Source organism: Dysidea avara, chromosome 1, assembly GCF_963678975.1.
Source record: "Dysidea avara chromosome 1, odDysAvar1.4, whole genome shotgun sequence".
Classification (NCBI taxonomy): domain Eukaryota; kingdom Metazoa; phylum Porifera; class Demospongiae; order Dictyoceratida; family Dysideidae; genus Dysidea; species Dysidea avara.
In genome coordinates, this window is record NC_089272.1 from 38308096 (window position 1) to 38323273 (window position 15178).

At 36.8% G+C, this 15178-nt stretch overlaps 1 protein-coding gene across 1 annotated transcript in view; it reads right to left on the reverse strand.

Annotated features, from left to right (window-relative positions):
* Positions 1 to 3603: 3603 nt before the first annotated feature.
* Positions 3604 to 15178, reverse strand: part of LOC136246548 (dendrite extension defective protein 1-like) — a 230756-nt gene continuing 219181 nt past the window's right edge. Inside the window, exon 10 of the mRNA XM_066038050.1 lies at positions 3604 to 3960. Within this exon, the coding sequence (XP_065894122.1) occupies positions 3719 to 3960 (242 nt within the window). The 3' untranslated portion in view covers positions 3604 to 3718. The remainder of the gene's footprint in view (positions 3961 to 15178) is intronic.

Sequence of the window (15178 nt, forward strand, 5' to 3'; positions counted from 1 at the left end):
TAATCAGGCAATGCAACACTTTTGTATGGACGAACTGCTATCTAAATCGAAAGTTCATATCCAAAAGACCTCACAAAGACATGCACTGTCACAAACACCTTGATGAAAGTATTGCACCTGCAAAAATAAACAAACTTACAAACATTTTTACTATGCACAAGCTACCACAAAATTTCTAACAGTCAACTCCAATCTTGTGATACCTATTTTCAAAATTTTCTCAACAGTCCACCACTTGGCTAAAAATCACTTTCACATTTCACTTCCACATTCAACCTTGTGATAAGTGTCTTTCAACAGATCACAACTGCTGTTTTCTTATTTATACTGAATGTTGCATCCAGACCTGTTTTTGATTTCTATTTTGTCCCCGGAGAGGTCACCTACTGAAAACTATGATGTGTGTCTCACCTGTTGGTTCTCACGTTGAAGTTGTGCATGTCCATACACATGATCAAAGTGGCAGTAGTGATGCTCCGAAATGACCCTTTTCTGCATGGCGGTCAGTAGTGGCTGAATTTCTGCATAGTGGTCAGTAGCAGCGGGTAACATTTCATCATTAATTTTACTGCTTATTGTAGGTATAACATTAAAGCTGATTCATGGTTTGAGATGTATGGTTATACCTCCAAACACCACACCTACATTGTTTATGCTTGTAGGATGACACTCATAATCTAGATATAATTTGATAAATATATTGGTAAGTAGATGCTTTGGATTTCTTGTACATGACAGCATCTGACCTGCCTTGGGTTTCCAAGTATTGCACAATAATTTTACACTACTTCACATATTGCTTTATATCTCTTACATACATTTAGCTATCATCATGAAATTTTCAGCACTACTTGTCTACATTCTAGTGATGACTTGAGAACATGGGTGTGATCATCAAATAATCTAATTAGGGTTGGGGTGCATTTAAACATGAAAAAAATGTACATTAATTTTTACTTTATACACTGACTGCTCTATTAGAAATCTTTAGCATTTCAATGGATAGCCACAACATTTAGCTACCTGTAGAAAAAAAATGGAAGTGAAAAGCATATTCTATGAGGATTTTATAACCAAAATAAGATAATTCATAACCGCGTGAAAGAAAAAGAATACAAACAACAATTAAATGGATAGCTTGTGTAAACAAGATCCTTTTAAGGAAATTTATATTTCTAACTTGTGCTTAGATGTCACTTATCAAATGAAAAATAAATGTTCAGAGAAACAACTTACCATCTAGCCACAAAAAAAAAGATAACCAGATGGTAATGAGAAATGTATACCAAGGGATAAGCCTGTAACAAGCAGGCACACATTGATTAACACAGAATTACGTACATTAATGGATGCATGCATGCACAGGCATGGCATGTGTAGAAGTGTGTGCACATGTTTTTAATTTTGATAGTTGGTGAAATAATGGCACAAAGAATTTCAGTATCCTAATTATCTGACATTGAGATCTGCAAGAACCACATACACATTGGTATGCATGGTACATACCTATCACTAGTATAATGTGGCTTAGTGTCTTACTATAATAATATATTCTCTTGCAAATGATTGTCAACCATGAAGTGAGGGATGGTTATTAAGTTTGACTGTTAGATTAATATTCATTGAACTGTAACTACACAATAACAAGAATTTAATTATAACGGGAATATAATTAAATGGACTGTACATACATTTGTGAATGCATGATAAGGTTCACTTTATGTGAGTTTGTGGCTGTGAGTAAAGGGTTTCATTACTGTGCCTACATTTAAAAATGATCTCTGTACAAGTTAAGCTTCTTTGGAAATTAAGTTCATTTCCAAACTGAAACTACCAGTGTTCAAATATGCAAACCCTTGTGTCTATGTACATGCACACAACAGTTTCCTATCTGCACAATGAGGCTGTTCTTGCTGTGGTTTAAACCACACACACACACGCACGCACGCACGCACGCACGCACGCACGCATGCACGCACGCACAAACACACACACACACCTAACCATCCAAACCTTTTTACCACTGCATTATTGCTGACAGTTGTTTATCTCACATAATTTCTGCCTTTTACTATTATAAAAATTCTAACTTAGTTGATAGCTTCATAGTGTACAAATTAAATGGAAAATCTAAGAACATTTTATGTGTGGTCTTCAAAAAAATGTGCATTCTATTACAGTGTTACAAAATATTAATAAAAAGTGAAATTAAATACTCAATACAGGACTTTAGTCTGCCAATGGCCAATGTAGTTTACAAAAAGAAGTTACATCCATGGTTGTATGCAAAAAACAACCAATTACAATTGCAAGCTGTGAAAAATAGTGTGACCTTGAAGCATATGTGTTTGGTCGTCAATGAATTGCTTGTCTTTTTGTGAGCAGCACCATTGATCTGCAATGCTGACATTGTTTTATTCTGCACTCCAAACCTGCTACTAATTATGAAGAAATTATTAGGAAGTGCATACAAGCTATAGTAATGACACATACATAAATGATTGTCATCATGAGACCTCTATTCTTATCTATAAGTCAACTAAGTTGAGATTATAGTTTTTCAAAGATTTTGAACTGATCATGTCAGCACTACAACCATCATCCATGTTGCTAAATCAACTACAGTAAACAGCAGCAGCAGCTGACACATTGTGGTCCAATTCCTTCACACTCTTGACTGCCCCTATTAGAGTACTTTAGTGCTCTTCGACAGTACTTTTAGTGTGGTGTGACTGTTCTATTAGAGTATCCCAAAAATCCAACTAGGAGAGATAATCATTTTTCACTGGTTCTTCCTGTTCCTGCTTTCTGTCCTTGTTTCTTAGAATTTTATTTACCCCATTTAAAAACTAGCAAAACTAATCCTAGTTACTTGGTCTACAACTGCATACAAACTAATTGTAGTGATGTGTATCATGTGTTAATCTTACTTTGTAATGATCATTACATAAAACAAGGAACAGTTTTAAGCAATGTGTACTTGCACTTGAGAAAATTGAAAGCAACATTTATGGCATAATATTACTACAGTAGCACAATGATGGAGCTAAGATGTACGTAATTCCACGCTCCAAAGTTTTACTAAAACAAGGTGACATATATATACAAATAGGTCATTCTGCAGGAAGTCAACCATCATGGATAATCACAGTACATAATGCCAAGTCAACAATCCAGACAGAATGAAATGTGAATCCACAATCAAAAAGCATAAATATTTGAATGTCACTAACTCACAGGTCATGTACATATTGGAAAAGTCTTTTAAGTCACAGTCAGTATAAAGATTAACCAGTTAAGACTTTTAGCATAAGCCACAATGAGTCTTAACACAGTGAAAGAGGCAGATGAGTGAGGAAAAGGTATATAATTGTGATCAACCAATTGCAACGTACTATACAAGAACAATAAATTATGAAGAGTTTAGCTATACATGTACACTATTTACAATGTCTACTAATAGCAAACAAACTTTAGGATATAAAGAATGGACAAATTTTTGTTACAGTTGGTCATTATTAATATTTTCAAAAATCTCAATAACAGCTATTTTATGAGATGCATACAGTGTATGTACTATTTAATAACTGCGTGTACAAAAAGTATCAAGAAAATATTTTTAACTGGCCCACAACTACATAATATATCCTAACTGTTTAATAATCTAACAGTAACAACAATAATAATTATCGTGTATGAGCAGTTAATCAGCTTTAGTTTAGCACTTTTTATCATAAGCATTCCGTATCTTCCTCAGAATTCCTTTTGGGTTTCCACAATGCCAAATAAGATTTCCAACTTCATCCTTCAAAAATTTCTTAACTGCTGCTGTACAGGATCCCGAGCAAACAGATCCTCTATTTAGTATCTTTTTACAAGACCTTCTGACTTGCTTATACTGTCTCTTACATTTCCCTGTGCACCTTTTGACCAGATTTTTACAATCCATTTTATCATTTCCTGTTTGCAAACAAAATTTACATTGAACACCAAATATATTTAATAATATCTCTCCCACTGCATACATACATACATACATACATACATACAAGTTTAAAATGACAGCAATGGTGGAAACTTGCAATAAGGGATCTACCACATATTCTTTCAAAATTTCCAATTTGTATTTTCTATATAATGATATTGGTGCTATAATAAGGTAGCTACGATGAACTGTACGAACTGGTCAATTGTAATTTGAGAAACGTCTGCTGCATATAGTAAGGAAGTAAATACAAGAAATGAATTGAAAAAGACTGAGATACTTTAATAGACAAGTCACTTATACTGTAACATATCAGGTGATTGCATTAGAGGATCTTGATCTTTTTCAGCATTATAATATGTTAGCAGTGGTGCTTTTAAGAGCTTTCCATGAAAGTACAATTCATGAATTGCAATTAATCATTTCCAAGAGAATTTCTGATTCCTTATTACAATAACCACCTGTTATTCCCAGCATAATCAGAAGGTCCCTGTTTACAATAATTATGACTGGTCCTGCGAAAATAGGGCATGTGACATATGTAATTGAATTACACCTGACTACACAACAGGTCATATAATGTGATGTCATAAAAAGTTATTTACAAGTCATGGAAACTTGAAAAAATAGGTAAATTATTTATGTGTCTACTTGCCTTATTTTCATAGGCCCAATCACAATTATTCATTAATTGTGACCGGATTTGTGAAAAGGGGTCATCCACACACATCCAATTGTATGAACTTGGAAACCATAATTATAGTAACTTAGCGTTCAGGAAGCATGCATGCAAGCCAGAAATTTTATTGATTCATCGACCTATGTTTGTGCTAATAAGTGACCGAATTTCAAGTCAATAGCATTTTTCTAGCTGAATTATTAAAGTTGGAAAATTGGACACGTGTGGAAGACCCCTTTTCGCAAATCCGGTCACAATTGGTTTTGTAATTGTAAACATCATTGCAGCCAATCCTTTGATTGCATCTTTCAACACTGATCATTTTTTACAGCCTAATTTATCTATCGTAGAGTCTGCCTGTAAAGCACACGCATACACCTGTGCATATTATTTTTAAGCGCATATATACTCGTTTCTCATATATAGTTGATAAGTGCATGTGGAAGCTCCAACATGAGATGAAGGTTTTCCATTGGCATATTATGACATAAATTTCACATGGTACATGGCCATGCCTTTACTATGCTTACCAAGCGAAATTGTCTTCTGTAGTGTATGCTACACATGAAGGATTCAACTCCCCCTTTTTTTGGTGTACATAGGATTAGCTACAGAGCCTAGCTACTATACATGTGTGTGTGTTTGCATCGTCCTTGTATGTGAAGAAAACCTCTAAGATAATACTGTAGCTACTTCCAGTAGCTTATCCTTCTCCACTGACACTGATTCTGGCAGTTAAGTCTGTAAAGCATTCACATCCAATCAGAGCTATAGTATAACCGTGCATGTCATATGTAGTTTGGCTTTTTTCATCATAGTCTTCCATGTATACTCTTACATGAAGCCACTGTCGTGCATAGCCTATGTACTTACGTAGTTTACATCTGTAAATGCACTTTCATAATATACTAATTTTCTTTATCACAGAAGGTACAGTAGCTATTTGCATTGAATCCTTTGATTTATGTGTAAAGTCAGATAATTGCAAGTTGTTATTGTTGTACCATATAAGAAGCAGAAGCTACATAAAAGCCATAAGCTGTGGTTAAGATTGTATAAAAAACGTGGGTAGGCAATGATATTATGATGGCTTAATTTTAACACTGTATTAAACACTCCACCCAACTTTATAGCTTTGGTGTGATAAGGAAATGCTATAGCCATGGAAATCAAATTCATAGCAATGAATAATAAGCTGGTATCAATGCTAGAGCTGTACCAATAATCGGATCGGCCAAAATATCGGCCACCGATATGGCAATTTTTACCATTATCGGTATCGGTACAGAACAGTAGGAGGACCGATATTGCTACCGATATTTAGCTATACAGCAATAGTTTGTACATAAACGGATTATAATGTTGGTTTTCAACGTTACCCATGTGGCTGTTCAGTGGCAGTGGCTTATTCACTCTACAGCAAGCGCTACGTTCCGAGAAGCCATACAAATACATGCGATTCTAGTGTTTGATGCTGGAAAGCTTATCTAATCCAAAACAACCAAGCTGTAAAAAAAGTGTGCGGCCCTCTAAAAGGCTATTGTGAAAAAAGATGTGAAATCCAAGGTGGTGGCCAAGAAATGGCTGTGATGGTAGGTTAATGGTAAAAATTTTAATAACAACAATTCAGGTGAATTTTGGTGCCGCTTGGTCAATTGACACAAAATTCACCTGAATTGTCGTTATTAAAATTTTTACCATTAACCTACCATCACAGCCATTTCTTGGCCGCCACCTTGGATTTCACATCTTTTTTCACAATAGCCTTTTAGAGGGCCATACACTTTTTTTACAGCTTGGCTGTTTTGGATTAGATTTCACTTCTTTTTGTATTTGTATACCCCAAAGCCAGCCTATGGCCTGCTTTGGGACTTTTTTAACCTATCTTTTTTTCTTTACCACAGGAAGAAGAAAAGATGAAGCAGATGTACATACCTTAAATATTTCTGATTTAATCAGTAAATGTACAAATTATATATATAATACATATATTTATTACAGAACTGTCCATGGTGGTTTCTTTGTAGCTGAACTCTCTACAAGGTAACTTCTTCTAACTGATCTCTCTACAGGGAGATTTGTTTGTAGCTGAACTCTCTATACAGGTGTTTGTTTGCAGCTGAACTAACTAGATGATGGTTTCTTTGTAGCTGAACTCTCTACAAGGTAATTTCTTCTAGCTGAACTCTCTACATGGTGGTTTCTTTGTAGCTGAACTCTCTACAAGATAACTTCTTCTAACTGATCTTTCTACAGGGCAATTTGTTTGTGGCAGAATTTTCTACAGGGTGATTTCTTTGCAGCTGAACTCTCTACATGGTGGTTTCTTTTTACTGTAGCTGAACTCTCTACAAGGTAAGTTCTTCTAGCTGATCTCTCTACAGGGTGATTTGTTTGTAGCTGAATTCTATACAGGTGATTTGTTTGCAGCTGAGCTCTTTACAGAATGGTTTCTTTGTAGCTGAACTCTCTACAAGGTAACTTCTTCTAGCTGAACTCCCTACATGGTGGTTTCTTTGTAGCTGAACTCTCTACAAGGTGACTTCTTCTAGCTGATCTCTCTACAGGGTGATTTGTTTGTAGCTGAACTCTCTTCATGATGGTTTCTTTGTAGCTGAACTCTCTACAAGGCAACTTCTTCTAATTGAACTCTCTACAGGGAGATTTGTTTGCAGCTGAACTCTCTTCATGATGGTTTCTTTCAGCGTTGAAACCGGGTCATCCGGGTCACATTTTCTCCGGGTCATCCGGGTCTGACCCGGTTTACAAATTATCCGGGTCTGACCCGGATTGGATCACGTGAGAAACTAAATTGATCGTTTAACGACGTTGAACCTATAAACGCTAGTCGCGTAGCTCTTTCGTGAGCCACGCCCACTTATCGCATTACAAACATACGCTCAGCCACGCCCATTTATTAGTAAGTGCAGTCTGTAGCATGTAACTGTGTCCGTTGCTGTCTGCAAGCTTATGTGGAGCCACGACCACTAATCGATTATTGTATGAGTTGTATATAGTCTAGGTCTAGTCTTGCAGCAGGATAAGTACTTTGTGAGCCACACTCATTTTATTATATTGGGAAAATGCAATACTAAGTATGTACGAAGCTACACCCAATTGCTGTCTGTAAACTCACAGTAACTACGTGGAACCAAACCCACTGACTGATTTTAAATTATAAACTTACCGGCGTAGTTATCACATAACTACTCGTTTACTCAACACGAATCGAACGCTCAAAACGTAGTCTCGCTCGCTCAAGAATACCCGAAACATAGCTCTTATCGCGCGCCTCGGCTTATTTAATCCGGGTCAATCCGGGTCACATCCGGGTCAAATCCGGGTCTGACCCGGATTGCTATCCGGGTCAGTGGGTCATCCGGGTCAGCAGTAGTGACCCGGTTTCAACGCTGGTTTCTTTGTAGCTGAACTCTCTACAAGGTAACTTCTTCTAGCTGAACTCCCTACATGGTGGTTTCTTTGTAGCTGAACTCTCTACAAGGTGACTTCTTCTAGCTGATCTCTCTACAGGGTGATTTGTTTGTAGCTGAACTCTCTTCATGATGGTTTCTTTGTAGCTGAACTCTCTACAAAGTAACTTCTTCTAACTGAACTCTCTACAGGGAGATTTGTTTGCAGCTGAACTCTCTTCATGATGGTTTCTTTGTAGCTGAACTCTCTACAAGGTAACTTCTTCTAGCTGAACTCCCTACATGGTGGTTTCTTTGTAGCTGAACTCTCTACAAGGTGACTTCTTCTAGCTGATCTCTCTACAGGGTGATTTGTTTGTAGCTGAACTCTCTTCATGATGGTTTCTTTGTAGCTGAACTCTCTACAAGGTAACTTCTTCTAACTGAACTCTCTACAGGGAGATTTGTTTGCAGCTGAATTCTCTTCATGATGGTTTCTTTGTAGCTGAACTCTCTACAAGGTAACTTCTTCTAGCTGAACTCCCTACATGGTGGTTTCTTTGTAGCTGAACTCTCTACAGGTGATTTGTTTGCAGCTGAACTCTCCACATGATGGTTTCTTTAAATTTGTAGCTGAACTCTCTACAAGGTAACTTCTTCTAGCTGATCTCTCTACAGGGTGATTTGTTTGTAGCTGAATTCTGTACAGGTGATTTGTTTGCAGCCGAGCTCTTTACAGAATGGTTTCTTTGTAGCTGAACTCTCTACAAGGTAGCTTCTTCTAGCTGATGTCTCCACAAGGTCACTAGTTTGTAGCTGAACTTTCTACATGGTAGTTTCTTTGTAACTGAACTCTCTACTAGCTAACTTCTTCTAGCTGATCTCTCTACAGGGAGATTGGTTTGTAGCTGAACTCTCTACAGGTAATTTGTTTGCAGCTGAACTCTCCACATGATGGTTTCTTTGTAGCTGAACTGTCTACAAGGTAACTTCTTCTAGCTGATATCTCTACAGGGTGATTTGTTTGTAGCTGAACTATCAACAAGGTAACTTCTTCTAGCTGATTTCTCTACAGGGTGATTTGTTTGTAGCTGAACTATCAACAAGGTAACTTCTTCTAGCTGATTTCTCTACAGGGTGATTTGTTTGTAGCTGAATTCTGTACAGGTGATTTGTTTGCAGCTGAGTTCTTTACAGAATGGTTTCTATGTAGCTGAACTCTTTACAAGGTAACTTCTTCTAGCTGATGTCTCTACAGGGTCACTAGTTTGTAAATGAATTCTCTACATGGTGGTTTCTTTGTAACTGAACTCTCTACGAGGTAACTTCTTCTAGCTGATCTTTCTATAGGGTGATTTGTTTGTACTGGAATTCTGTAAAGTTGATTTTTTTGCAGCTGAGCTCTTTACAGAATGGTTTCTTTGTAGCTGAACTCTTTACAAGGTAACTTCTACTAGCTGATGTCTCTACAAGGTCACTAGTTTGTAAACGAATTCTCTACACGGTGGTTTCTTTGTAACTGAACTCTCTACAAGGAAACTTCTCCTAGCTGATCTCTCTACAGGGAGATTTGTTTGTAGCTGAACTCTCTACAGGTGATTTGTTTGCAGCTGAACTCTCCACATGATGGTTTCTTTGTAGCTGAACTCTCTACAAGGTAACTTCTTCTAGCTGATATCTCTACAGGGTGATTTGTTTGTAGCTGAATTCTGTACAGGTGATTTGTTTGCAGCTGAGCTCTTTACAGAATGGTTTCTATGTAGCTGTTCTCTTTACAAGGTAACTTCTTCTAGCTGATGTCTCTACAGGGTCACTAGTTTGTAAATGAATTCTCTACATGGTGGTTTCTTTGTAACTGAACTCTCTACAAGGAAACTTCTCCTAGCTGATTTCTCTATAGGGAGATTTGTTTGTAGCTGAACTCTCTACAGGTGATTTGTTTGCAGCTGAACTCTCTACATGATGGTTTCTTTGTAGCTGAACTCTCTACAAGGTAACTTCTTCTAGCTGATCTCTCTACAGGGCGATTTGTTTGTAGCTGAACTCTCTACATTGTGGTTTCTTTGTAGCTGAACTCTACAAGGTGATTTCTTCTAGCTGAATTATCTCTTTCTATAGTTGCATGAATTCCCTACAAGGTGATTTCTTCTAGCTGATCTCTCTACAGGGTGAATTGTTTGTGGCTGATCTCTCTACAGGGTGACTTGTTTGTAGCTGATCTCTATACAGGTTACTTGTTTCTAGCTGATCTCTTGAATTCTCTTCGGGTGACTGCTCTATTAGGATGACTGCTCTATTAGAGTATCTCGATCTCGCACTTGCTACACCAAGTTCGATTTCGTGTTATAACTCCGTGGCTTTAAGTCTGATTCTTCTACACCATTGAAGAGCCTTTCTAAGATGATAACTCCATCTGTACAGCGATTTTCAAAGCATTACCCCAAGCGGTTTACCTGGTAGGCGTGGCAAGCAGTCGTTTTTTAATCTCGATTGCGTAATTGTTACACACTGTTGGTTTTTTCGTTGTATCTTCCTGGTTTTTAGCTCGATTTCTTTCAAATCACAAAAGGTTTGAGGTTCAATAGTTGACCTATTCACCCACCGATTTTCAGCTTCTTCCCATACGCGGTTTACCCTGTAGGCGTGACAACGTATTGGTGTTATTTTTCGTGATTAATCGCTCATAACTCTTTGCCTGTTTATCGTATTCCAGCCAAAGTTGGTACAGAGATGCGCCTTTATACCCCCCTTCTGTGTGCCAAATTTCAAGGTATGGCGTTCGCGTTTTATAGCAGTTTTTGTAAGTGTGCGAAAAGAGGAAGAAAAATAAGAAGAAAAAAAAACGAAGAAACTATGCCAATTGTTGAAGTCGCATATCTCGGGAACGCTTGAAGCGATTTCGCTCAAATTTGGAATGTGCAGTGCTGAAGGTGGAGGGAGTGACCACAGCAAAAATCGTCTTGTTTCATCAAGGCAGCACAGAGCTACGGAGGTGCGAAAATTGCATTTTCTTTCTTCCTATCAATATACTCACGGGTGTTACGCGCCGGCTTCTTGGGCCGCACGACACACTACCGTGTGTCTTGATCAGTCTTAAATTATTATTATTATTATTATTGTTTTTCAGTACACACACAAAGAAGGTACTGAAAGCCACTGACAAGTGCTGCCAGTGACTCTACTACAATTAATTACAGTAAACAATTACTTATAACAGTACTGCATATATTGGTGATGGTGACGCTGTTGAACAGTGGCAGCAGGGACAGAGGTAATGGAAGGTATGAATGTTTGTATCATTGAATTGCCGCATGAAATGATCCCACATGTAGTTGTACAGTTTGTGTTTAATAATGTTTGTGGACAGAGATAGGTCTATTTTTGGTAATGAGTTCCAGAGACGTGGTAAACGATAAAAGTAAAAGTTTTGAGCAGTGTTGGAGGAACATCTATGATGAACCATTTTTTCAGATGCACCAAATCGTGTATTAGAGGTACTAAACTGGACATATTCAGTAATGTTAAAATGTGATGACTGTTGCTTGTAGGACTTGATGAAGAACATAATATCATTCATTTCATATACATACATTAGTGGTAATAGATGTAGAGTGACCAGGCGTGATCTATATGATGACTGGTAGTCATTCAAAATCCACTTTGTAGCTCGCCTCTGTATTCTTTCTAATGTATTGATATTTTTAATTAGATAAGGTCTCCACACTTGTGAACAATATAAGAATTGTGAATGAACAAGTGAGATATACAACCTTTTTCTAGTCTCAACTGGTCCATTACCTGAAAAACTTCTATGAATTAATCCAAGAATTTTGTAAGCCTTGCCTGATATTAATTTGTAGTGGTTCTCCCATGTTAAGTTCTGTGTTATTATTATCCCTAGATCTTTAGTGCTATCAACAGTAGCAATCGGCTTGTTGTCAATAAAATAGGAGGTAGCAGTCATGTAGCTCTTTAGCCAGAATTGTAAGTGTGCAAATTTGCTGAAATGGTAATATAAATCAGATGTTATGCCCCATTGGAAGAGGTTATCCAGATCTTTTTGAAGGAGGTTCATTTCAGTTGTATTCAGACCACTTTGATGTTTCAGGCATTTGGTATCATCAGCATAGATAAATGCACTAGAAAACTTTAGGCACTTAGGTAGATCATTTATAAATAGAACAAAAAATAATGGACCTAAGATACTTCCTTGGGGAACCCCAGATAACACCGGTAGAAACTCTGAGAGACTGTTGTTGACTTGGACATATTGTACACGATTAGAAAGATATGCTACAAACCAGTTAAATAATGTTCCAGTAATGCCAAAAGATCTTATTTTGTGTAGTAACTTGGTATGAGTAACAGAGTCGAAGGCTTTCTTGAAGTCTAGATAAATGACATCTGATACCTTGTTTGTTCTTTTCGCTTCCAATAGTTCATTGATGAATAATAACAACTGCTGTAGGGTAGATCTACCAGGTAGAAAGCCAAACTGATGAGGGGTAAATGAGTTGGATAAAAACTTGATATATTAAAGATGATCTTTTCCAAAACCTTTGAAATGATACATAATAGTGATATAGGACGGTAGTTGGATATAGTAGCATGGTCCCCACACTTGAAGATTGGATAAATGAAGCAGTTAGACTATATATATAGTACCTTTGTAATATAAAAGAACAGTCACAGAATAAGTAAGGAAACTTACTGTACCAGCCTTCAGACAAGCCAATAAAATGCGCAGTAATGCAGAAATATCTGTTTAAGGCTTCATGGGAGTATACATAAAAATGGTCTGGATTGCACAATAGAAACCCAAGCCACTATCACCACAGGCATAGAGTGAGCAATGAATATATCCACATTTTGTTGTAGAGCAGGTAAATGTACACTTTTGCATAGATTATCTATGACTTTTGTTTGCAATGCAAATATCGGATGGACTATCGGTTATTGGCTTCTTTTGGTGGTATCCATATTGGATATCAGTACATGCCAAAAACCCATACCGGTACAGCTCTAGTCTAATCAATGCTATACTATTTATCTGCACCCTGCAAGTTGGATGACTCAGTGTGCACTTGGATGGCTTCTTAAATTGAATCGGACTCACCAGAGACAATAGGGCAATATAATCTTATAAGGGCAAAGAGTGCTTTACAGTCTTAATCTACATCCACTAACACTAGAACACACGAGCCAGACACAACAAAATCCCACAGTTACATTGTTATATGGCTTCTTTATTATATTGTATGGAACTGCTGGCAATAATGCAAATAGAACTATTGAGGTGGAGCGATCTGTGAAGACATCCATGGAACAATAACATGAAGATGAACAAAATGATAACTTTCAAATTTGCACTTACCATTTTCTTTTCATTTGATATTCACTAGTGGACCTATACATAAAAAATGATACCCAAAGTGCCTAGTTATATACAGGCAATGTGAAGTTTACAATAGAAACTTCCAGCATGAATATTCACACACTGCTAGGAATTTCAACCGTGAATACAGGTACCCAATGCAAAACATTGCACAACCCATAAATGTTCAAGTTTTCATTGGGTTGCACTATTTCCATAACATTTTTACATGAATAATCACATAGTGATTTAATTTGCCATACATTAGTCTCAATAGTAGGAGTGCAATTAATCCCAAATCGCATGGCCTTTTTTCTGTAATTGCACTGTAAAGTAGCCAATAAAATAGCAGAAGCCTTTTAAGTGCAACAAGAAAGTGATATAATGAATAGCCAATCAAATGAACTGACAATAGAAGTCTTTTAAGTGCAACATATGTAGACATTTTGAGTAGCCAATCAGAATTGCTGACATGTGAAGCCTTTTAAGTGCAACAACAAATGATGTGATACAAAGAAGGATGATGCAATCACCTGGTAGAAGTTAAAGGCCACATATAGAACTGGATAGATGTGTACTACAAACCATGAAGGGTGGTCACTATGTGATTAGTAGGCAATCACACGCATTTTCGTGCAATTATGGAATAATTGTACTCATAACAGCCAACTCGGATTTGCCTCGTGCAATTTTGACTGTTACTCGTACAATTATTCCCTAATTTCACTCGAATGTGTGTGATTACCTATACAAATCAATGAAATTAAATTGGTGATTTCATGAAATTTTTTAATATTTTAGTTTTATTTCCTATGTATAGCAATATGCTATGAAAGTAAAAATTCATTGGTGCCACAGTGAAAACCTAAGTTTTCATATGCATTTTGTGCAAAATTTCATTGGGTAATCATGCACAAATCCCCATTAGTGACAGAGTCCTCTTCCACTGTGAGGCACTGTCCTATGCATAGTTTGCTACCTGTATGTATTATACCTGCACGACTTGCTTAGTCCCTGGCTCTACCACACATAGTTCAAAGATCACAATAGCAACTTTGTACATCAGTCCAGCTGTATAATTGTCAAATTCATAGCCAGAAGTCACATGTGACCTACGTATAGTGATGCATTACCCAAGTTTTTGGCATGACACTGAAGAATGACAAAAGGTACTGAAATAACAGCTCTATTATTGAGCACTGAGTAGGAAATGGTGAGTATAAATTGACTGGAGCAAAGAGTCAATGTATAACTAAGATGATTATTTCAATTTATACGTAGTATGGAAATGTGTTCTCTATAATAGCAAAGCAAACCTATTCCAGTGATTTATAGTAGAACTTCAGTTATCTGAACTTTCAGTTAACCAAACTCCCAAAATGATTGTTCTATTAGAATATTGAGTGTTCTATTAGGGCAGTTGAAATTTCATTTAAAAATTTTATTGCTTTCAAATATTTAAATACATTGTTTTGACATAAATTTCATAGTTATAGTTATCTGAACACCAGGTGGTAGGTTCCAAGGGAATCAGATAAGTAAGGTTTCACTGTAGTTTGCCATATATTAGTTCCAACAGTATGAATGCAATTAATCCTAAATCACACGGTTTGTTTCTGTAATTGTATCCACCCCAAAAACACCTTCGCTGTAAAAAAGGCGTGCCCAAGAAATTACAAGTGCCTGGAACCCAATGTAAAAAAACAAAAAGAAAAAACAGCTCAGCTGAA